Source organism: Diabrotica virgifera, chromosome 6, assembly GCF_917563875.1.
Source record: "Diabrotica virgifera virgifera chromosome 6, PGI_DIABVI_V3a".
NCBI lineage: Eukaryota > Metazoa > Arthropoda > Insecta > Coleoptera > Chrysomelidae > Diabrotica > Diabrotica virgifera.
In genome coordinates this window covers 4,985,061-5,011,239 of record NC_065448.1, presented here as the reverse complement: position 1 = coordinate 5,011,239, position 26,179 = coordinate 4,985,061, and the positions used below count along the sequence as shown (strand labels likewise).

At 33.3% G+C, this 26,179-nt stretch overlaps 2 protein-coding genes across 6 annotated transcripts in view; both read left to right on the top strand.

Annotated features, from left to right (window-relative positions):
* The window catches only part of LOC114327074 (rho-associated protein kinase 1), a 194,885-nt gene that overhangs the window by 33,427 nt on the left and 135,279 nt on the right, over positions 1 to 26,179 (top strand). For all 4 annotated transcript variants that reach the window (XM_050654227.1, XM_050654230.1, XM_050654228.1 and 1 more), the window contains exons 5-9: positions 1,853 to 2,068; positions 6,939 to 7,154; positions 17,949 to 18,385; positions 21,588 to 21,806; positions 25,071 to 25,335. In XM_050654227.1, coding sequence (XP_050510184.1) covers positions 1,853 to 2,068; positions 6,939 to 7,154; positions 17,949 to 18,385; positions 21,588 to 21,806; positions 25,071 to 25,335 — 1,353 coding nt within the window. The remainder of the gene's footprint in view (positions 1 to 1,852; positions 2,069 to 6,938; positions 7,155 to 17,948; positions 18,386 to 21,587; positions 21,807 to 25,070; positions 25,336 to 26,179) is intronic.
* On the top strand, positions 13,017 to 16,594 carry LOC126886989 (uncharacterized). 2 transcript variants are annotated; one of them, XM_050654242.1, is made up of 2 exons: positions 13,017 to 14,050; positions 14,167 to 16,594. In XM_050654242.1, the coding sequence occupies exon 2, from the start codon at positions 15,169 to 15,171 to the stop codon at positions 15,940 to 15,942; it is 774 nt and encodes a 257-aa protein (XP_050510199.1). In that variant the 5' UTR covers positions 13,017 to 14,050; positions 14,167 to 15,168; the 3' UTR covers positions 15,943 to 16,594. Both variants share the same exon structure in this region, with proteins under 2 accessions (XP_050510199.1, XP_050510200.1).

Genomic DNA, 26,179 nt, shown 5'->3' with positions numbered 1-26,179 from the left:
AAGGCTAACTTTTTTATCATCCAACATAAGCGAACGAATAAAAAAACAATGTTAATAAAACATGAGGCTATAGTTTTGAAGATTCTAATTTCAGTATTTTATAAATGCTAAAATATTCCACAGAGTCACGCAAACTTTAAGAAAAAATACAGTTTGATTGGTACACCCGGTATACAATGACAATTTACCTGTCTAGCAACAATGATATTACAGATATATTGTTAAAGAATAAGGCTCTAACATATGAAAAAAATCACTTAAATCGGACAACAGGTTTAGGAAATTCGAGACATCAAAAATGACCCATTTTTAAGATGATGCGTTAATTTCTTGGAGAAGTGTAACACAGGCCGACAAAATTTGATTAATTTTCGGACCCAGAAACCAGAATATACTTTTCAGAAGGTTTTTGGTGCGCTGAATACGAATCTGAGATCCAAATCCAAAACTAAAAGTGCAAAACCAACGGTTTTTTGGTCATTTGGAGGTTATGTAGACTTGTTAATTTTTTCTATTAGCTATTTATTAATCTTACTTTGTTTTCTGGGTTCAAGCTTGTCGACCTATGTAGTCGTTTCTTTATATGTTATATATAAAAATCAATTGCTGTTCGTGTGCCTCGCTAAAACTCGAGAATGGCTGGACCGATTTGGTTAATTTTGATGTTGAATTATTTGTAGAAGTTCAGGGAAGGTTTATACGGTTTTACATAGTCATTTAAGTAGCCACCAAAATTTTTACATCTATATGTATAAAATGCTCTTTTTACAGTGTTTGTTGCCATACTCCTCCGAAACGACTTTGCCGATTTTTATGAAATTTGACAAGTATATTCGACCGGACTGGGAGTAGGTTGTTATCTATATTTCATACCCGTACCTCATAAGGGGATTACCCGTGACGCCATAACTCTCACAATAATGACGTGAAAAATACGAAATTAAGTAGGTAGACTCCTTGCTGAATTCCGAACAGAACCGTACTAATTTTTTTCCTCTAGCGCAATGGGTGTCCGAAATACAATATCTTAAGCCTTAGAAATATTCTGAGGACAGAAGAAGAACGAGCAACAAATTTCATCGAAGAAAAGTGCAACTGTTTAACTTAAATTGGGCAAAATATGATTTTTTTAGTTTTTCGAAACTTTCAAGAAATATCTCTAAACCGAACTTTTCTGACGAACGGCAAACAGGAGAAAAGTTCTGAGCACATGAAAAGAACAAGCAGCAAATTATAAAAGTTTATTTAATTTTAATTAATTTTGTTTAATTATATTTATTTTCTTTTATTTTATTTTATTTCATTTTTTAATTCCATTAATTTTTTTAAACTTTATTTCATTTTATTAAATTTTAATTATTTTTATTAGATTCTATTTACTTTTATTTAATTTTATTATTTTTAAAATTTATTTATGATTTTTATTTAAGTTTATTCAGTTTTATTTATTTTTATTTACTTGTATTCAATTTTATGAAATTTTATTTCCTCAATCACCACCTATATAGTTGGACAACCCCGAACCCAATTATAAATACAGGGTTGTTTTGAATGTAAATAAAATAAAACTGTTATATTCATTATAAGATAAACAAATTTAAGATTGTAACTGTTGCACTACAAACTTTATTTTATTACTTCTAACTAAACTTTATTACTTCAAACATCATGTGTAATTCATTAAAAATAATAATAAAAACTCATTCACATCGAGCATTTTTTGTTTATTAATTACAAATTCCTTTTGTTTATTTTAAGTTTATTTTATACAAAATTTTGTTTTTATCTATTGAGGCAGTACGAAGTCTGCCGGGTCAGCTAGTTGTATTAATAAATTTATTATTCTCTTCAGGTATTTACGGAAGGGAATGCGACTGGTGGTCTGTAGGCATCTTCGTCTACGAAATGCTGGTCGGGGAAACCCCCTTTTACGCGGACAGTCTCTTAGGCACCTACAACAAAATTATGTACCACGAAAATAACTTATCCTTCCCCGACGAAGTGGAAATATCCAACGAAGCCAAATCCTTTATACAGGGTCTTCTCTGTGATAGAAATAAACGTTTAGGTAAGTAAAATACAATATCTAGTAATAGTCGGAATAGAATTTGACCTTGTATATAGCAATCTGCCGATTTTATTATTCTAACCTTTAGGGGGGGGGCGGGTTCAGCGGCAGAATTCGTACAGAACGGATGTATTTGGTGCTCCGAGATATTTACCCGAAAAATACGGGCTATTTCAAGTATTTAATCTTATTCACGTGCCATATAAGAATTATCCGACGTAGGCGATAATAGTCGACTATTGTTAAACATTAACAGTATAGCGCAATGTTTAATATTAGTATACAGGTTTGGTCGAAACTTGGAATGAGTATTTTCTGAGTTTTTTTTTAATGGAACACCCTGTATGAATACTAAAAGTATTGTAATGAAATGATATTTTACGGTACTTTTTTATGTCTTAAGCATTCCCTATACCTAAGTGCTTTAATTTGTAAGTTATTCGTGATTCTCTAAGCCGCCAAACATTAATCGCAACAAATGACGTGAAATTTTATTAGGTGGCCGTGAAAATATTCAATCGAAATAATTTTTCGAAACAAAAAATACATCATAATCTTTACTGATCCTTAATTTATTAATATTTAATGAGATATCCAAATAAATTCGTAGTTAAGATTGTTGGTGCGCAAAATATTAATAAAAACATACAATATTCTACCTAATCGACTATGACACTAAATTTGCTTTAAAATTTGACATTATACTATTTTTATAGTTCCAGTTGCTTTGTAACCATTACTAATATGAATTTTTCTAATGAGGAACTGATTAAAAAGATTTTTGTAATAGTGGAGTATAACAAAAATGTGCTACTAGCAATAAGAATTTTTCATCAGAAATTCCCTGATAGACGACAACTAAGAAGAGAACCGTTTGAAAATATACTATAACGGTTTCGATGAACTGGACACTTGATTATGATAAATCTGATAAAACAAAAACTATTGTAAATGAAGAAAACAGGAATTAAAATGTAATTCTTAGTGTCACTGAGGATCTGTATATTAGTACAACCGTTCTTACAATCCAACTATCTAGTCTGTTGAGACCGTTTTAGTATACTTTCTCTCCTTTCTCTTCTAAGTTTCTCTTCCTGGTTGTCGTCTATCAGGGAATTGCTGATGATAAATTTTTATTGCAAGTAGCTCATTTTTGTTATACTCTCCTAACACAAAGCCATTTTAATGAGTTCCTCATTAGAAAAATTAATATTAGTAATGGTAACAAATCAACTGAAACTATATAAATAATATAATGTCAAATGTTTAAGCAAATTTTGTGTCATAGCCAACTAGGGAAAATTTTGTATGTGTGATTAATATTTTACGCACCAACAAACTTAACTACGAATGTATTTGGATATCTCATCCAATATTAATAAATTAAGGATCAGGATAGATTATGCATTTTTTTTTCGAAAAATTATTTTTGATTGGATATTTTCACGGCCACCTAAAAAAATTTCACGTAATTTTTGGTGCAATTAATGTTTGGCTTAAATAATCATGAATAACTTACAAATTAAAGCATTTAGGTATACGGAATGCTTAAGAAATAAGAAAGTACCATAAAATATCATTTCATTACAATACTTAAATACAGGGTGCTCCATTTAAGAAAACTCAGAAAATACTCATTCCGAGTTTCGACCCACCATGTATACTAAAATTAAACATTTCGCTATACTGTTAATGTTTAACAATAGTAGACTATACTAAAAATCGTTTAAACATAAAACAAAAATTTGATGTCAAATCACTACAATTCTACAGGGTGTAAAGATTGCTACGAAATTAACAAAAAAACGTAATTATCTTTTAAACTGTCTTGTATAATATTACAAAACCCTATATTTTAAGAAAGGAAACATTGAGGAGAATCCAAAAATATAAAAATATCCATTTAAAAAAACATAAGTTTGTGTCACTCTGTCAATACGGACGCTCCTGTATATTTGAAAATATTTTTAGATTATGGTACTATGTGTGCCCCAACTTTTACTTAATAACTTTTTTTCGTATCTCTTACGACAAACGAGTAATTGGACTTTGTCACACTAATGCCCCACCCTGTATGTCCCAGATAAGACATGTTTCGATGTTTAACAGTCTTTAGCAGTTGTCTATCTTTGTTTACCCTCCTTAGTACTTCTTCATTAGTTTTTCTTGCTGTCCAGGGTATCTTCAGCATCCGTCTATGAATCCACATTTTTAATGCTTCAATTCTGTTCATGATCGATACTTTTAGCGTCCACACTTCTGCACTATACAAAAGTACGGACCAAACATAGCACTTAACCATTCTTCTTACCAGTTCTAAACTGAGTATTTAATACAGGAACTTTTTACCGAAGAGAGGAATAGTTGTCTGAAAGTGATTAAAGAATTGTGGCAATCGCCTAATTGTTATTTAAAATCGCGACTGAATTCCGTTGTTGCGTTAGCCGCCATCTTGATTTTAAAGGACCGTTTTAAAGAGCCGTTTTTGCTCAATACCTCCACCATTTTCAACTTTTCGACAAAAATAGTAAGGACTGAATTGGTTACAAATGCGATTTCCTATAATTTCTTTTTTAAAACTTTTTTGTGCTGTCAATATTTTCCGAGTTAAGGGGGAAATACCGGAAGGGGGTCGGAGCATACCTAATTGATACCTAATTGGCATCTCCCCTAAAGGTTAGAATAATAAAATTTCGGGCAAATCGCCATGCAAGAGTAACCCCAGTTTCACACACTAACGCTCCTTTCACACATTAAGAATTTGAACGTGCGATTGCTAGAACGCACGATGACATTCCAGTGGTGGCTCAAGCAATCTCATGGTAACTTTCACATTACACTGAACGTTCCAACCGCGCGCCGTGTAATGAGAAAGGTTCCATAGGATTGCCTATGGAATGTTATAGTGCAACCCTCGCACGTTTCAAATTCTTAGTGTGTGTGAAAGGAGTGTAAGAATTTGAAACATACGGCCACTAGAACGCACGATGACATCCCAAGTAGCACGGAACGGGTTTATTAAGTCTTTTAAGGATGCTTTAAAACTGTAGAATAAAACTAAAATTAAAACCATTTGGTTTTTAAGTAAACCTTAAGGTTGCAATAAAACCGCTTTCAGCATATAAGGGCCCACTCTGAAAGAGGTCAATAAAACCAAAAATAAAAACCTTCTTAAAACTTTGTTTTCTTAAGCAACTGGTTTTAAAGCTGCTGTGAAGGTGCTTTTAAAACCATGTTAAAAGACACTTTAAGTGCAGACAGTTTTATAGCAAACTTAAAAAAGTTTCGTAAATGGAGACTTTTAAAGACGATTTACCATATTAAATGATTCTTTAAACCCATATACTCCATATAGGCCAACAAATTTTTACATGTGTTATGATAGGTACATACGCATTTGTAATCATAAAATAATAAAAAGTACTTGGTTATTTCGGACTGTCAAGGTATTAAAGCACTTGCGCACCCAACTTTATTGATAATGTAAACAAAAAGAAGTCTAAATAACTCACGCGCCCTAAAATTTCTGTCTTTTGGCGATTAAAGAATAAAAATAATAAAAATATTTAAATCCGAAAAATATTAATTTGAAAAAAAATTAATTTTATCTACAATTTTAATGTTTAAATGTTAAAATAAATCGAATTTATGTCATTATGTCGCTTATTTATAATTTTTATGTAAGCCTTACATTGTAATCTATCATGGCTTTCAGCATCTCCAGAAAGCAATATGGCCGAAATCCAAACAGAACTATTTGGTCTATCGACAGAGAATTGATAAGATCAAATGGTTTTATTTTATACCTTGCCAAGAGCATATATCCTACAGAAAAGCAAGGTTGCCTTGGAATTAAAACCGTTTAGTTTTAATGCGGCTGTCAATAATGCCACTCGGTTTTAATGTGAATCTAACCTAAAACCGAGGCGTCGCGCGTCGTAGTGCTGTGTGTGTGTGTTGTATTTTTCTTTTAAAATTACCAATAATTCGTTTATATTTTCAGTACTTGCGATATATTTCTTCCATACTAACTGTAATTCCACTTTTTACAAAACACTACACCACTGTTTCGTTCTAAAACAAATGGCCGACCATTTTGGACATGAAAGAAGAGGGGATGGGTTTAGTTTTAGTGTTTCTAATAAGAAGCAAAGTTTAGTCTATACGATAACCAAATTGATTCAGTTAAGAGCGTTTGGTTTTAATATAGCCTACTAATTGCTTTTAAGAAAACAACTTTAAAGACAACTACAAAAATAGTTTTAAGGCATATGTTTTACTGACATAATAGTCTTGAGATCAAGTAGTTTTAATAATAGGTTTTATTAGTCATATTAGGAGAATCTTTAAAACTGCCTTAAAACTAAAAGGCAACAAACAAGAATCTAATAAAACCAAACAGTCCAGAAGTTCTTTATAAAACTGATTAGTTTTAAAGTGAACTGAGAATAAACCATTTTAAAACTACAATAAGACAAATTATCTATTAAGAATAGTTAGTCTTATTTGATACTCTTATTGGATACTTTAAAACTAGTGACAAATGCTTAACAGTTTTAAAGTTCTGGCAGTATATCTACAAGGTAACTTTAAAACCATTATGTTCTTATTTACCACAATAAAACCTTTATAAACCTAAAATAAAACTAAAATATTTTTATTGTGCTACTTGGGATTCCTATGGTTCCTCGAGCAATCACATGGTAACTTTCACATTACACGGAGGTTGAAACGTCGGTGTAATGAGAAAGGTTCCATATGATTGCTCGAGCCACTATTGGAATGTCATCGTGCGTTCTAGCGATCGCACGTTCAAATTCTTAGTGTGTGAATGGAGCGTAACGTATGAACAAAATATTTGTGTGTGTAGGTAGGAACAGCGTAGAAGAAATAAAACTACATCCCTTTTTTATAAACAACGAAAACTGGACATTTAGCAATTTGCGTGATATGGCGCCGCCCGTGGTGCCTGAACTGACAGGTGACGATGACACCAGCAACTTCGAGGACTACGAAAAAGACGAGACGCCAGAGGAAAACTTCCCGATACCAAACTCATTCGTAGGCAACCACCTACCCTTTATAGGTAAGCTCTTTGAATTTCATGGTATCTATACTGCGTTCGTTTTGAAGTTAAGCCCCGTCACTTGTGATGATCTCGGGTAACAAATTCAGTCAAAGACAGGATTCGTTTTTATAAGACATTTATTTTAAAACTTAACATACAAAAGAAAAGATAATTGGCGTTAATTACTTATTAATTCCGTTATCAAAATATATTTACAATCTACATATCGAACTTTCGTAAATCTCGGGTCGATGTGACGATATTTGATACATGAAAAATGATACTAAACGACGATCGAGTGGATTAGGAATCGTATTTATTTATTAACTTTCTTTATGAAAAAACAAAAGATGTAGATCTTTGAAACACACTCAGTGATCAAAAGATCCACAGGTACTGGTTTAACGACCACTCGTACGAAATCAAACAAATGAAATAGAGAATGTGGAAAAATCCCCTTACGAATAACTCACACATCCACTATTTCTGGCTGGGAAAAATTTTTCGAATAGAATCAAAGATCCAAACACCAGTTCTTAGAAATGTGTTTCGCCCTCTTCAACCTCCGTGGGCTCATCGGTAAAGATGAGAGGTTGAATATCTTTAGACACATTCCATCAAAAAACGACATCCGAGACATAGACATAACAGGAGCGTAAATCTACGCCCAACCTGAAAATGACAGTCTCAAGTTTTAATTCCCTAATTACTTTAGAGTAAGTAAGATAATGTTTATGAAAAAACAAAAGATGTAGATCTTTGAAACACACTCAGTGATCAAAAGATCCACAGGTACTGGTTTAACGACCACTCGTACGAAATCAAACAAATGAAATAGAGAATGTGGAAAAATCCCCTTACGAATAACTCACACATCCACTATTTCTGGCTGGGAAAAATTTTTCGAATAGAATCAAAGATCCAAACACCAGTTCTTAGAAATGTGTTTCGCCCTCTTCAACCTCCGTGGGCTCATCGGTAAAGATGAGAGGTTGAATATCTTTAGACACATTCCATCAAAAAACGACATCCGAGACATAGACATAACAGGAGCGTAAATCTACGCCCAACCTGAAAATGACAGTCTCAAGTTTTAATTCCCTATTATCTTACTTACTCTAAAGTAATTAGGGAATTAAAACTTGAGACTATCATTTTCAGGTTGGGCGTAGATTTACGCTCCTGTTATGTCTATGTCTCGGATGTCGTTTTTTGATGGAATGTGTCTAAAGATATTCAACCTCTCATCTTTACCGATGAGCCCACGGAGGTTGAAGAGGGCGAAACACATTTCTAAGAACTGGTGTTTGGATCTTTGATTCTATTCGAAAAATTTTTCCCAGCCAGAAATAGTGGATGTGTGAGTTATTCGTAAGGGGATTTTTCCACATTCTCTATTTCATTTGTTTGATTAACTTTCTTCTTCTGCTGTTCTACTTCTTTTAATAAGACTGTGTCCTGTTTCTTCTGTTACAGTCTCTGCTGTGATCCGGAGCTCCAGCTCTCCTACCATCGTTTTTAGGTCTTCCTATGGGTCGCTTGGTGTTGGGCTTCTGTGTCTTCACTTATTTCGCCATACGGTAATGGTCTATCCGATCTACGTAGTGTCTCCATATGCGTTGTCGTGCTCTTGTCCATCTGACTACGTCTTGAACACCTAGTTCTCTCAATGTGTCTTTGTACCGTATCCTATCTCTGAATGTGATATGGTATTCTTATGGATCTTAGGGTATTGATCTCTGTTGTTCTTAGTATTTGTTTGGTCTTTGTTGTCTCGGCCCTTGTGCCAGCTACGCATGTCAGTACGGTACTAACACGTATATTATAAATGGTAAATTTGCTTTCTATGCTCTTACATTTATTCCGCCAGATTATGTCCCTCAGGAAACCAGATATTCTCGCTGCTTTCGTTGCCTGCTGTTTTGTTTCTTGCCACAGATGCCTTTCGCTAGATATTTCCACACCCAAGTATCTACCATCCATTACCTGTTCGATTATATGGTCGTCCACTACTAATTTGTATCAAATTGGGTTCTTGGATATTACCATCGATTGGGTTTTCTCTGTTGATAGTGTCAGGTTATACTTTTCGGCGGTTATTGAAGTTATACTTCTTTACGATCGAGAGTGAAATTTTATAATACCGGGCGCATGCGCACACAGACAGTATGTAGTTCGTTGCTAATCTTTCAAGATGTGTATGTATCAGCGCTGTCAGCGCAAATAAGTCATTAAAAGGATATATTAGTGTTTTTAGTAAATCTATTATTTATTATAATTTTTGTGTCTTTGGATTTGTCTTCCTCGGGAATAAGATATTTTATAATATTAGTAAATATATTTACAAGTATTTTTGTATACTTCACTTGGTGTATTAAATTTGTCAGTATGTATGAGAAATCTTGTAACCTGTCAAAGCGAAGGGAATATAGCTCAGTGGGAGAGCGTGTGACCGGAGATCTAGAGGTCCCGGGATTCATATTCTTTTTTTTTATTTTTGGTATCGTTTTAATAACAATTTTTTAAAAGTGGTAGGTAAGAAAGTTAGTTTAATATTTAAATAAAATACAAATAACCTGTTAAGTATATTTATTTATTTGAAAGTATATAATAGAAGATAAAAGTATAACTTCTTACGTGCGTACAAAGTACACACACATTCTTTTTTTTTAATTTTTGTAATAGGCGTTGTAAGTCATCTTCGTTTTCGGCTATTACGATTGCATCATCTGCGTAGCAAAGTATTCTCATGGTTCGGTTACCCATTTTGTATCCCTGATTCATTTTGTTAACACTACCTATAACTTCATCCATTATTAAATTAAATAGGCATGGACTGAGGCTGTCCCCTTGTCTAATGCCGACATTGATTTTGATTTCTTTCGTGAACCCGTGTGTGATTTTAATTCGTGTTTTGTTGGATCTATTGAGCTCTTTGATTATGTTTCTACATTTCTGACTTATTACTCTGTCGAATGCCTGTTTCAGATCTACAAAGCATGTAAACATGAGCTTTTCGAATTCTATTGATTTGTCAACTAATTATTGTCGCATGTTGTCATGTTGTTTACAATTTTTTGGAATAATGTTATTATTATCTCTTCTATTATTTTTGTACCCCCTTATTTAATTAATTCGTTTGGTATATTGTTCGGACCTGGTGATTTTGTATTTTTTGATTTATTGATTCCTTCGTGTGCTTCTTCTTGAGTGATGTTGTCATTCTCTGTTTCTTCTTGGTGAATGTTTTGTAGGTCATTTCTTTGTACTTCATTGCTATTGTTATCGTCTTTGTATAGGTTCTCTAAATGAGTTACGCATTCTTCTGATTTTGTTGCGTTAATTTGTAATTCTTCGGTAACCGGCTTCTTCCTGTTCCTCAACATGTTCCATACCTTCCTTTGACCTCCTCGTAAATCATGTTCCATGTCATTTGAGAATTGTTTCCAATATATTTGTTTTAGATCTTTGATTCTGTTAGTTGTTCTATTTCTTTCTGATTTATATCTTTGATACTCTTCTGGAGTCCTATTAATATATCTTAAGCATGCACCTTTCTTCTCTTTTTCTAAATCTTTGACTTCCTTCGATTATATTGTCTGTACTTTATATGTCTATACTATTATATTGTGAACCTTAGAAATCGCTCAACTTGCCAAGACGACGGGGTTCGGAAGGTTTCGGAATATGGTTGGGATACGTTTTACTCACCTATTATACCTGGTGGATTATTCTCCGTTCAGCACACAGATAATAATAAAATTGATTTCCGTTCTGTCTTTTATACTGTCAGAGACGCTATAAAAACACGTTTTGCTTAGTACATAGGCGTACTCTAGACCAGGGGTCTCCAAACTACGGCCCGAGGGCCACATCCGGCCCGCAGACAGATTTTGTCCGGCCCGCGGAGACATACTTGAAAACTCCTTAATATTTTTTATAGCAAATAAAATGTTTGTGATAAGTTGGATAAAGAAACACAGAATGGTAATGAGTAAAGACATGTATAATTTATGCAGTAAATTTAACTTCAGCATATAATAACTAACAAATTATTGAAATGAATCCAACTAACATTTTATACATTGTAAGTAATGAACAACACATACCTTATAACAAACATGACATATGAAATGCTAATGAGATGTATGTAATTGAGATTTTCCACCGACAATAGTTTGTAGTTGTGGACTAATTTTACTTGTACCAATTATTAAAAGAGATTTAAGATGCTCGTCAGTTAATTTAGATCTGTATACATTTTTTGTGTACTTCATTTTGGAGAAGGTTTTCTCACACAAATAAGTAGTACCAAAAACGGAAAACAGCCCACGAGCAAATTTATGCAAATTATCAAATTGTGTCAGTGGAAGACTCTTATAAAATTCCAACAAAGATGAGTTTTCATATTTGTTCTTAATTATATCACTGCACTGAAGATCAATCATTTCCATTTGAAGTTCCGGGGCTAGGGTTTCAATGTCAGCATCAAAAGGATTCTGAAAAATCTTAATTTGATTCGCAATGGCATCAAAGTCCGAGAAACGAGTATCAAAATTTATCTTCAAAGCACTCAAAGTTTCGATTGCAAAATCGATAGGAAACTCAGTCTCAGTAGTGTGGCTGAATATTTCACATGTTTTAAAATGTGAAAAACATTTACTTCGTAGTTGTGATTGAAACAGTATCAATTTCATCCGGAATGACTTGATATTAGTGTATAAATCAGGAAGATGCTGGTTTTCTCCTTGCAATCTCAAATTCAGTTCGTTCACATGTTTTGTCAAATCAACATAGAATGCTAACTTCCATAGCCATGCGTTGTTTTGTAATTCAGTAAGAGGGCGGTGCTTTTCATTCAAAAAAATTTCGATCACTGCTCGAAGTTCAAAAAAGCGCTGAAGGACTTTCCCACAACTAAGCCAGCGTACGGCAGTATGATAAGGTAAGTCTGTTTCTCCAATCTCTGCAATAAATTCGAATTTTTTCGAATTCGATAAAAAATCGAATTTTTCTGTCCGCACAATTCCTGTATATTTTGAGTAATTTTGAGAATGTTTTGTTTCATAATGACGTTTCATCAGCGCCGGTTTAACCAGGGGTCTTTTGGGTGCTGTAGCACCGGGCGGTTGAAGGTTCTAGGGCGGTACGCGCGAAGCGCGTGCTGTTCCGAAATTATATGATTATGGTAAAATAAAATTTGCATACAAATCCACATGATATAATAATAAAAATTTTTCTGTTTTATCATTAACTTGAAAACTTAACAATAATTTATAAATAAATTATTATTATTAACGTCGACGTACCTATATGGTTTATGCACTGTGTTCAGTTTATGTTATCTAAATGTCAGATAACGTACAAACATGCCGCGCTCCGTAAAATTATATCATTCTATGAAACAAAAAAATACAGCGTTTAAGAATAATGTGCGAACACCGCAAAATACACGTTTTACACGTTTGGGTTGGCAGACGGCCTGACGGGCGCCGGCCGGCGCGCCGCGCCGAAATAATAAAACAGAAACTGCTTATGGCAAAGTATGCTAAATGTGCAGTCACTCGAGCGCTTTGGGGACCTATTGGGTTGTGATTATTAGGTCCTAAAACCAAAAAAAGTTAAGTAAAATTTTCCATTTTAGCGGGCGCTTGCCATTTTTTAATTTAATTTTCCATTTCCATTAATCGTTTTTTCCGAGTATAGCGCCATCTATCCATAATTCGAAAAAATGTTTCGAATAAAAGTTGCTTATTTTTATGCAGAGAATTCAAATATGCAATAAAAAATGGGGGCTCCCATTTAAGATTTTAACGTAACCCCCCACCCCACCTCCGTGGGGGGTCGCGTTTGGTATCATTCGATATATTTTTCAAAAATATTAAATAAGTGTATTTTGCAGTTTTTCGATCTGATGTTTATTTTGCTAAATATCGCGGGATTTGTATTTAAAATTTACCCCCCACCCCTCTCTGCGAGGGGTCGTGTTTGGTATCTATCGATAGATTTTTGAAAAATATTGAACGTGTAGTTTTTAGTTTTTCGATCTGACGTTCATTTCGCGAAATATTCGCCTTTTTCTTGTGAAACTTTGTGACTCACGAATTCCCTTACGCCCCGCTCAAATCGTCAGATTTTTTAAATATACACTGTTTTGCATGTACTTAACTTACCTTATCTTAATCTGACAATTTCGAGTATTTTTAAGGATAGATTTCTTTTTTCGGGCCCCCCTAAACGAACTCCCCTGTGTTAAGAGCCAATATATGGCAGAGGTACATCTGCAGGGTACCACGTTTCTCCCCATATGATAATCTGACGCGCTCGAGTAACTGCAAAAATCCCCGCTTGGGCTCCCCTACCATTACTACTTGAACACTTGAACCAGAAAATAATAAGGTGTAGGTCGGTAGAGTTGATTAGTAAAATTTGTTCTATCCTATTATAATACAGATCAGGCAGTTGTATAAATACGAGTAGAAATAGAAATACATACAAACGTACAACTAAACTAAGGTAAGATGTTTGACTTACATTTGAAACTGTATAGGTAATTATAATTTGTAAATTAAACATTAATATAATCAATATTCAATAGAAAAATATGGAAGGGCGGAAACAACCTGGATCTTTCTGGCGTAAAAGGAAACAAGAAAAGCAAGAAAGACAAAATAAAATTTTGAAAGGTATACCCAAAATGACAGCATTTTTTACACCTGATGGAAATCAAGAAGACGACACTACAAATATTTCCCAACCCGGTAGTAGTTCTAGTGCTACTAGTGATAAATATATTCATACTCAACCACATGAACTTATTTTGGAGACTTCAGAATTAGTACCAGAGCCAGAGCACTTAGTATCACCTGTTTCAAAAGTATTAGAATATGAAGAAACAACCACCAGTAACTCGGGTAAGGCATATTTAATTTTTTTTAACGAGGCTAAAATGCAAAAAGATAACGGTGCCTTTACAAATGGTAAATAAAACAGGACAATGACAAATAATTTTTTTTTTATTTCTTTTCAGATCCAAAACAGGATTTACTTAATTTTAAAGATCCGGCACTTTGGCAAGATTCCCATAATTATGCAGAAATTATTCTAGAAAAATGGGTCGAACAGAATCTTACAGATTTGGACTTTTCAACGTCAAAAAGAAATTTCGGGGAACAACACAGGTATGCCGGTAAGCAAATATTTTATAAAAGACTTGTTAATGGAGAAGTGGTTCGCCGCGATTGGGCAATTTACTCCGAGAGCACTGGCAATATATTTTGTCTTTACTGTGTATTATTTCGGTGAGACCGCAGAAGAGGTGGGCAGATGATATCAAACAAGTCGCGGGCAAGCAGTGGATGAGAATTGCCAAGAGTAGAAATCGATGGAAGCAAATGGAAGAGGCCTATGTCCAGCAGTGGACGAACACAGGCTGAAGAAGAAGTGTATTATTTGGAAATAAAAAGAACCAATTTAAAACAGGATTTTCATTATGGAATAAAAGTAAGGAAAGATTAGACGAACATGAAAGATCCAATGATCATATAGATAATCTGAAAATGTATATGACTCGCTTATTAAAGCAAGGAAGAGTTGATGTAGAACTCGAAAAGGAAATTAGCACTGCGAAAGAATATTGGGTGAAAGTACTAGAAAGAATCATAAGTGTAATAAAGTTTCTGGCTACTAGGGAATTGGCATTTAGAGGTACTCATGAAAGAATTGGAGAAAAACGGAATGGAAACTACTTAGGTTTACTGGAACTATTGTCAGAATATGATCCATTTTTGAAAAATCATATTAATAAACGAGCAAATTTAGCAATCGAGTCATTGATGAAATTGTTAGACAAATTAAGGCAAACAAATACTATTCTATAAGTGTAGATTCAACACCTGACATAACACACCATGACCAACTTACAGTGATTTTGAGATATTGTGACAATAAAGGGAATCCCGTGGAAAGATTCGTGGGATTTTATAAAAACACTGGGCATAGCTCACAACAACTTGAGGAAACAGTTATTGGGATGTTAGAGTCTTTGAAATTATATATTAAGAACTGTAGAGGCCAGTCTTACGACAATGCCAGTAATATGAGTGGAAAGTATTCTGGTTTGCAAGCACGTATTAAAGCTTACAATGATTTAGCTCTCTTTGTGCCGTGCGCTGCTCACTCTTTAAATTTGGTTGTCCAAAATGCAGCAGATTGTTGTTTGGAAGCAACATCTTTTTTTATGTTGGTACAAGCTATCTACAATTTTTTCTCCGTGTCTACACATAGGTGGGAGTTATTGTCTCGTGCAATAAAGGATTCGGCTGACTCGGGGCAGACACTGTTACCTAAGAGAGTGAATACAACCCGTTGGTTGTCTCGTTTTGATGCCGTAAAAGCGTTAAAAAGCAATTACGCTTTGATTAAAACATGTTTGATTGGAATATCAACGGATATAAATGAAAAAAACATAGTAAGAGTTGAAGCAGCTTCTCTATCGGAAAAACTTGATTTGTTGGAAAACGGAATAATTTTATCATTTTGGCTTGACGTTTTACAAAGGGTTAATGAAGTGAATAAATCAGTACAAAAGGAAAATATGGATTTAAGCACAACCGCTCATCTGTTATCATCTTTAGCAGATTACTTTGATTTCTTACGTGATCGTTTTGATCACTACGAGGCCTTAGGAATGTTGTTAACAGGGAACGAAAATTATGCTGAGAAGAGGATTATCAAAAAAAAATTGCAATTAGGAGAAATGAATTCGGAGGCAAGCTTAAGCCAAAAAGAAAAAATGCGAACATAATGTTATGTTTGTATAATAGACAATCTTAAGTCGGAGATTATTCGCCGATCTGATAGTTATAAATCTTGTTCAAGAGCAATTGAATTTTTGTTTAAACTAAAAGCTACGGAAGATGAAGATATTTTCAGATCGGCAACCGAATTACAACAAAACTACAAGGAGGATTTGGACGAGTATTTTCCCCAAGAATGTGTACATTTAAATCATTTGTTAACGTCTCCTCCCCAATTAAAAATAGACACTCCTTTAGAATTGGTACAGGCTTTATACGAAAATAAATTAATATCTTCATTTCCAAACGTTAATATTTGCCTGCGTATTTTTTTCTCCATAATGGTCGCAAATGCAAGTGGCGAACGCTCTCTTTCGACACTAAAAAGGGCAAAGACCTACTTAAGAAATGCAATTTCCCAAGAAAATTTGAACTCCTTAGCAGTCTTATCCATTAACGAGGACCTGCTAAATGAATTAAATATAACTGATATCATCGAAAACTTCTCTTCAGTAAAATCAAGAAAACAAGCTTTTTAATAGTAAAGGTATTTGCTTACCTACCTGATGTTACCTGTTTGAATGTTATTAAGTAAATTTTTATTTTACTTTGTGAAGTTCGCCCTTAATTTTTGCCTTGTATATTGTTAGTTTTCATTTAAGTTTGAAACAAAAAAAAAAGTTGTAATTGTTTTTTTTATTTTAATAAACTTGTATTCAAAATATGTTTTGTTGAATTGAAATAAAGTTAAGAAATATTTTTGAGCCTGGGCACGGCATCCGTATCAGCACCGGGCGGCAGACTGTGTTAAACCGGCACTGCGTTTCATGTTATATTCTTTGAGAACGGCTATGCTTTCATTGCAAATCAAACATAGCGCCTTGTTACTGGACTCAATTACGAAATACTGAATGTTCCACTGATCTTTGAATTTTCTGCATTCACTATCAATTTTTCGCTTCTTTTCCATTCTACTAAGGGCCGGTTGTTCGAACGCTAATCAACAATGATCATTATCAAATAATTAATTACTGCCAATGTCAATTGTTAAAACATAATTAATTACAATTCTGAGACTATAATCAATTAATATAACAATAATTATTAACATAATTAATAATAAATCTCATAATTGTAATTAATTAGGTTTTCAGCAACCCAAACAAAGTTGACATTGACAGTTTTGGTGACAGTAATTAAATATTTAATAATGATCATTGTTGATTAGCGTTCGAACAACCGGCCCTAAATCACACACAAAAGCAACAATTCAAATCAAATCAAAATACTGTTACACGCACAAACTTGTTTTAAGGAGGTACGCCCTATTTTATTTCACAACAGTTTCATAGGAACTGACTTGTAATTACGCCACTATTGTCATCGCCAGCTAACTTGGCGGAGCGCACAAACCCAAAATTGCTTACTGGCTTAGGTGGGGTCTTTAGTCTCCTCCCAGTTATCAGGGGCGTAACACTTAAGTGATTTGCGGCTATTATTTTTCAGACTTCTTATTATTTCGGATAGTTAAGTGTGTTTGTGACAATTTCTAACGATGGCGTTGAAAAATAGTAGAAAGAATAATTATGTTATTAGTGGACAATCTCGGGAGAGATTGGAGATTTCCACTGGTGGAAATATTTTGTTTGTTTATGTCTACCTTGTATTAAATTAAAATATATCAAAAATAGGTGAATATTTGACATACTTAATAATGTTGACAGCTTACCACACTTACAAAAAATTAAATTATTCGTTATTTTACGGGAAAAAATTAAATACAGGAAAATTAATAATATGCAGTGTTACCATCTTGGCCCTCGGAACTTACAGGAGTAATCAGTATGGCCCTAAGGCTGGAAAGTTTGGAGACCCCTGCTCTAGACAATAAAATTATATGATCGTTACACACTGTCTGCGACGAGCTTATCTTGGATTCGAACGAACAATATCTTCTTCCACGTCCACGCTTTCCCTATAATTTCCAATCTTAAGCTCCTAAATTGTCTTGTAGGTTTTACGTACAACTCGGATTACCAGCTCCTCACTTCCTCCGATTCTGTGGACAGCAAATCCAACAACATAATAATGGACGGTAGTCACGCCAGTAATCACGTCCACAAGCTAGAGTTGCTTCTAGAACAGGAAAAAATAAACGTAGAAACCTTAGAAGCGAAACATAGACAATTGTTGAATCAACTCGAGACGATTGCTCAAAGAGAGAGTGATATTAGAGAAGAAGTAACGAAGTACGAGAAAGATTTGACGATATTGCGGCATAATTATAAGGAGTTGCAGAGGAAGGCGGAGTATGAGAGCGATCTGAGGAAGAACACGGAGAAGTACTTGTCGGAACTGAAGAAACGGTACGAGGAAGAGCAGAACAAGAGGACTCGAGAGATGAACAATAACCAACAACATAATGATAAGATCCAGTTTCTAGAAAAACAGGTAAGGATTTAGTCTAAATTTTTATTTAAATAACATCAAACCATAATTTTTTTTAGTTTTCTCTCCAATTTTTATGGCAAACACGAAATTTTTTGTCTCAATATGGTTGGGGAGTGATATGAATGTCATTCACTTGAAATTTTTTTCCTTCCTATTCTTTTTTAAACAAATTTTGTTAGTACTGTAGTAAATTTTTATCAAAAACACGATTTTTTTGGTAAAGATTGAACATGTCATTCACATGAAAGTTCTGCTGTTCAGTTCGTTTTTCAAATAAAAGCAACAAATTTTGTTAGATTTGTAGTGAATTTTTATCAAAAAACACATACGAGCAACAAGCTTTGTTATTTTTTAGTAATTTCTTCTCTCTAGTTCGCTTCTCAAACAAAGGAACCACATTTTGTTAGTTTTCTAGTTGATTTTTATCAAGAACACGTACTACCAATAAATTTTGTTAGTTTTCTAGTGATTTTTATGAAAAATACGCTAGAGTAACAACTTTTGTTATGTTTCTAGTGATATTTTACCAAAAATAATAATTTTCTCTCTAAATATACACACAACGCAAAAGTCTAGGGATATTTTTATAAATAGACGTATTTTGTTTATCTGTAATCAACTTAAAAAAAGTAATACAAAAGTTGTAGTTTAAATTGTTGTTTAATATGTCAAAAACCATAAATTGCAAAAAAAATATATTGCAAATCACCCATGTTTCACATACCACGATAAAATGTCAAAAATACGAAATATAAACTTAAAATAAAGTATGGCCACCACGTTGGTTTATCACAGCTCTACATCTACTGTTCATGCTCCGAATCACATTGTTAATGTCTGCTTGAGGTAGTTGTGTCCATTGTTCTCTCAGAAGCTCTTTTAATTGAAACTCATTGTAGATATTGCCCATATGTGGAGTAATTCTTCGTTGGAGCATGTCCCATACATGCTCAATGGGATTCAAGTCGGCTGATTGTGCTGGCCACGGCAATACATCAATACCCTCGTTATCCAACCAGTTTGTTCCAATATGCGCAACATGTGGTCGAGCGTTATCATGCATAAAGTAAACATTTTCTCCAACAGCAGCAGCAAACGGGCGCACAACAGGTTCAAGAATAGTGTCCAAATATTGCTGACTTCTGAGAAATCCACGTGGGAAAATGAGGTCAGTTCTTCCGTCAATCATGGTTCCGCCCCATACCATTAATGTACCACCTCTGTATGCATACACTTCTTGAAGATGTCGTAATCGTTCTCCATTTCCGGGTCGTCTCCAAACTCTTGTCCGACGAGAATCTGGATGAAATCCATATCTAGACTCGTCACTAAACAAAACTGTGGCCCAGTCATTGTCAGTCCAATTCTGAAACTCTTGACACCAGGTTAATCTTGCAGCGCGATTGCCTCTAGATAGAGGTGGACATCTCAGTGGTCGCCAACTACGAAGATTGGCTTCATGGAGACGATTCCTCACAGTACTGCGGCTAATTGTTACATTATGTGCAAGCTGTAATTCATTAACCAGCTCGGGTGCTGTGATTGTTGGCTGCCTTCTGGCATTTAAAATTAAATATCGGTCTTGAGCGACGGTTGTAGAGAGACCACGTCCTGGATGTTGCTCGGCTGGACTCCCAGTGTCTCTAAACCGACGCCACAAACGACTTACGACGCTTTGGGAGACACCCAGCTGGTCAGCAACTTGAGTTTGTCGCATACCAGCTTGAAGGAGGCCCACGGCTCTATTCATCTCGTCCAACGTTAAATGTTGTCGTTGCGTGGTAAAAAGACAATATCTTTAACTCACCTATTAAGCAAGAATTGTATAAAGTCACTAAAATTAAAAATAAACAAAACATAAAAATGTCGATTTTTTTGTCCCTTATAAAAAACATTCTAAAACACGTATTGCTATCAGTTTTACAATTTTTTTTTTTTTTTTGATAAGTTAGTGTCTGTATCAACAATTATAGTACAAGCAAATTTATATGGTCATGAAAGCTCTGTCATTTATATTGTCAAATTATTAAAATATCCTTAGACTTTTGCGTTGTGTGTAGTTTGTCGTGTCATTCACTTGAAATTTCTTCTCTCCAGTTCGTTTTTTATCAAAACTGTGAAATTTATTCTCTAAAAATTTAATATGAAATGCCAGTCACTTGAAATTTCCTCCCACTAGTTCGTTTTTCAAACAAAAGAAACAACTGTTGTTACTTTTCCAGTGATTAATTATCAAACAAAATTCTGTTAGTTTTCTAGTCAATTTTCATCAATAACACGTACTAGCAATAAGTTTTATTAGTTTTCTAGTGAATTTTTATCAAAAACACTAACAAAACAAAAAGTTTTGTTAGTTTTTGATTGATTTTTATCAAAAATTTCGTTTTACATGTTATGTTCACTAGAATTTCTTCTCACCCGTTCGTTTTTCAAACAAATGAATAAAATTTTGTGTTTTTTAATGTTGTTCTGAAGCTATTTCTTTGTGACATAACTTTTACATTAACATAACTTAACATTTCTTTGGAAATAAGCCATAATTTAACTAAAAAAATGATTTTATTAACGTTTCAACGTCCACATCAGACGTCGTTGTGAAAATTCAAAATATTAATAAATTAAACAAAAATGTTGTTTTGCTTAGTAAAAAATTCTTCTAATAGTTTAATTTAATCTGTGTTTGATTACTAGCAGGTATTGAACGAAACAAGTAATAAAATCAAACAAGCAATACAATAATTACAACACCTGCTATGAATTTTATCCCTTCTGATAGCTTCTATTGGTGAGTTAAATGGAAATTCTCCATAGGCACAATAAATAAACAAATTTAAATTGGTTTGTTGCCAAAAAATTCAAAACGATAACAAAGGAATAAAGGAAAAATAATATAGGTAATTAAACCCACTTACCGATAACCCACACATTATTTTTTTGGTACAATTGTGGCTTATTTCCCATTGAAAATAGTTGATTAAAAAATATGAATTTCGATCAAGAGTAAAGTACCTTTATAGTTCACAACATTTAAATTACGTAGAATGATATAATTGCACATTAAAAATAGTTTTTAATTCTAAACAACTTTTCATAATAACAATTTTCCATATTATGAATTGAAATACGTAAATAAACAAAGTTTTCGTTATGATAATTCTCGCATTTTCAGCTTGTTTTTTGTTTAATATTAATGTCTTTTTAGGTGAACGAAATGCAAGAGAAGTTGAAAGGGGAGACCGAGAATTGCCAAAAGTTGAGGAAACAAGCCAACGAACTAACCATAGCCAAATCGAACTCGGAACACAAAGTGGCTGAATACCAAACCTTGCTACAATCGATTCAGAGCCAGCGGGATGGTCTGCAAGCAGAAGTCGCCTCTTTGCAGGATCAGTTGGCGGAAGAACGGAATTCGAGAAGTCAGGTGAGTACGACTTTGAATGTTTTGACTTGCGAAATGTTCAAATAATACTTTTATCTCAAATCGGTGAAATAATCAATCTGTATAAGTCTAATCATTTAGTAAATACTATGTATACGTGACTTCGAAGCCACTCCCCACGTTCATTTTGCAATGCTTGCACCATTTACAACATATCTCTAAGTAGTTTCTGTTTTACACATAATTCAACTAAGTAGTTATTATTTTCAACGCGTAAGTTTTATACAGTATGGTGCAAATGAAAGGAATAAATTCGTTATTTCGTAAACCGGCAAATTTAAGGGAAAAATCCCGAAACAGGTCGATTTTTATTTGTAAATTATGATATTTTGACATATACGTCATACTAGTGACGTAAAAAAAATTTTAATTAAATTATTTGACAAATAAAAGAAGAATGTATGTAATTTAATTAACTTAAAATACATTTTACTGTTGCCCGAAAACAGAAAAAAAATTTATTTTAGAAATAAACATTGCTTTTCGATTAAATTCAATGTTCAAGCCAGCTCCCGCCAGCCACCTGGCTCTTAGAAGCTTGAACATTTAATTTAAGCGAAAAGCAATGTTTATATGTGATATAAACATTTTTGTCTGAATTCTGACAGCAGTAAAATGTATTTTGAACTAAACAAATTACATACATTCTTCTTTTTTTTGTCAAATAATTTATTTAATAAAATTGTTTTGGATACCCTGTATAAATAATTATGTAAATGTTTATATTACTGAATATAGAATTAAATAACATTTCAAATGAGCTAGCACACGATCCCTATTCTCATTTAAAAAAATCATTAATTACGTCATCACGTCCAGATGGATGACGTCACTAGTATGAGATATATGCCAAAATATCATAATTTAAAAATAAAAAACGACCTCTTTCCGTACTTTTCCTGAAAGTAGCCGGTTTACGAAATAATGAATTTATTCCTTTAATTTGCACCATACTGTATACAGGGTGAGGCAGATAACTGGCCTATTAGAAATATCTCGAGAACTAAAAGCAACAGAATCATGAAATTTGGAACACATGGGTTTTGAAGGATGATCTATTAAATGAAAATATTTTCATCTCTTTGCAACTTCCGGTTATACCGGAAGTTGCACCGGAAGTTGCTTATAACTTCGTTTTTTTTTAATGGGACACCCTGTATATTTTTACATTTTTGGATTCTCTTCGATGTCTTCTTTCTTAAATTATGAGGATTTGTAATGTTATACAGGGTATTTTAAAAGATAATTACGTTTGTTTATTAATTTCGTAGCAATATTCACACCCTGTAAAATTGTAGTAGTTTGACGATTAAAACTCTACTTACGTTCAAATGATTTTTAATATAGTCTATTGTTAAGAATCATTAGTATAGCTAAATTTTTAATTTTAGTATACAGGGTTGGTCAAAACTCGGAATGAGTATTTTCTGAGTTTTCTTAAATGGAACACCCTATATTTTAGTATTGTAATGAAATGATATTTTATGGTACTTTTTTATTTCTTAAGCATTCCCTATACCTAACTGCTTTAATTTGTGCTTAATTGTTAGTCGCACTAACAATCTTAACTACGTAGCTATTTTGATAGCTAAACCATTATTGGTAATTTTAAGGATCGGTCTGGATTAATATGTATTTATTTCTGAAAAATTGTTTGTGATTGAATATTTTCATGGCCAACCTAATAAAATTTTACGTATTTTTTGTTGCAATTAATGTGTAGCTTGAATCACCAATAACTCACAAATTAAAGCAGTTAGTTATAGGGATTACTTATAAAATAAAAAAAGTACTATGAAATATCATTTCATTACAATACTAAAATACAGGGTGTTCTATTTAAGAAAACTCAGAAAATATTCATTCCGAGTTTCGACCAACCCTGTATACTAATATTTCATAATTAGCTATACTAATGATTCTTAACGATAATAGACTATATTAAAAATCACTTGAACGTAAGCAGAGTTTTTAATGTCAAACTATTACAATTCTACAGGGTGTGAATGTTGCTACGAAATTAATAAAAAAACGAAAATATCTTTTAAAATACCCTGTATAATATTACAACATCTCATATTTTAAGAAAGAAAATATTGCGGAGAATCAAAAAATGTAAAAATATACAGGGTGTCCCATTTAAAAAAACCAAGTTATAAGCAACTTCCGGTATAACCGGAAGTTGCAAAGAGATGAAAATATTTTCATTTAATAGATCATCCCGCAAAACCCCTTCATTCCAATTTTCATGATTATGTTGCCTTTAGTTCTCGAGATATTTCTAATAGGCCAGTTATCTGCCTCACCCTATATAGTCGATGTAATACAATTTTTTATTAAAAAACAGTGTTATCTTCATTTTATAGTGCTTTTTACATCTAGAAAGATCCAATTATCTTCACAGTTCACAGTAGGTACACTATATCTTTATTCTCTACCTATCGACCAGGTCTAGTGAAAAATTTGTTTTAACTGGTATTGTTAGATATAATCTATCGCGCTACCAATCGTGTGACAGAAAAGAGCGCGACTGTTCCCGGGTTAGGGATTTATGTTGTAGTTCTTCCTCTGTTCTTAACCCTCCGTTAGTCGCTATCGGTGTCACACACCGACGACAGAATTATTCATTCGGGATTTAATAACTGGTTTTTCTATCGCCACTTTCTGTACCTCTTCCTATCAACTAACCTCGTGTTAGTATACATTCTTACCTACTTGGGTACAGTTGTGCGAGTTTTATAGCTATTTTCGGTGCAAGACTCCGTAGCGACTAACGGTGTGGTTATTACTTTATTGGCATAACTTGCAGTTCAGGTAAAGATTTAGCATCTTATTATTGCATTTTATCGGTAAGTTTTGGTCAAATCTTATTTATAGATGTCCTTTGAAGCCGAACAAAAACGTTTGTTGGAATTATGGGAAATGGTTCCTAGCGAATATTTTTATATTACAAATAACAATATGTATATTGTTATACTAGGGTTTTTCATTTTATATCTGTTGTTTTTCAATAAAACATTTTCAAAAATATTTTTCAGTCATTCCTATACACAATATAAAATATTTCTATGACTTTTATAGCAATAACTATTTTTTTTTAAATTGTCGGTCTCTGACACCGTAGCGACTCTTGATGCTCCGTTTATCCTAGCGACTAACGGAGGGTTAAGATACCTCAAAACGAATCTTATGCGCGGTTTTCATAGATACTCGATTTCACGTTCATCTCTAACCATTATTTTTCAGGTTTCAGACCACCAAATGGTATTAGAAAACAAGCTTCACTCAGTGAACTCTGAAATGGAGCGACTACGGCAAAAAGAACTGAAAACTTCGGCCGATAACTCGCAACTCACGGAAAAAGTGTCGTTCTTGGAGAAGGAATGCGCTGGATTGGATTTGGAGTTGAACGCGCTCAAAAACAGGTACCAACAGGAAGTGAAGGCTCACGAAGAGACTGAGAGAAGTAGAGTTTTAAATAAAGAGGAAGCCAACCTAGAAGTCGTCAAAGGTAAAGTACTGATACAATGTTCTAACGTTGAAACTATTTTAGTCCATTGAAATGTTGCAATTTTATTGAAGTTATACTTCTTTAGGCGCGATTAAGAGTGAATTTTTCTGCGCACATGCGCACACAGACAGTATGGCGTTGGTTGCTAAATCTTTCAAGTTATATATACATATATCAGTACAAAAAAAATGAATGTGTGTGTACTTTGTACGCACGTAAGAAGTTATAATTCTATTATATGATTTTAACGCAATTAATATACTTTAAACAGTTTATTTATATTTTATTTAAATATTAAACTAAATTTAATACTTACTACTTTTCAAAAAATTTTATTAAAACAGTACCAAAAATAAAAAAAAAATAAAAGAATAAAACACACACAAACACATTGAAAAATGCCACAAATGATTTCTGAACAATAATTGTCGGAAAAATTTTTAACGAAATACGTATTTTCTGAAAAAAAAAATATATAATAAATATACTTACAATCATAAAATGTATAAAAAAAATAAAAAAATAAAAGTTTCTATTGGGGTTCGAACCCGCTTATGTTTGCGCAGTTAGTATTGGAATTCATTCATCTTACACTTTTACCCACGGAGACACATACATTATGTGGGAAGATCGACGAACTAAACGGTTTAAACTTTTGACAGTTCTGAATTTAACCAAATTATTTTGATTTTTGTAGAATATTGAAATATTATACAACAAATACACAATTCGGCTTCAGGGATGCATTGGGTACTCGAGAGGCACTTTTTGCAATACAAGTTCTCTTTCAAAGATGTAGAGACGTGAATTGTGATATATATATATATATATTTATTTTTAGCAT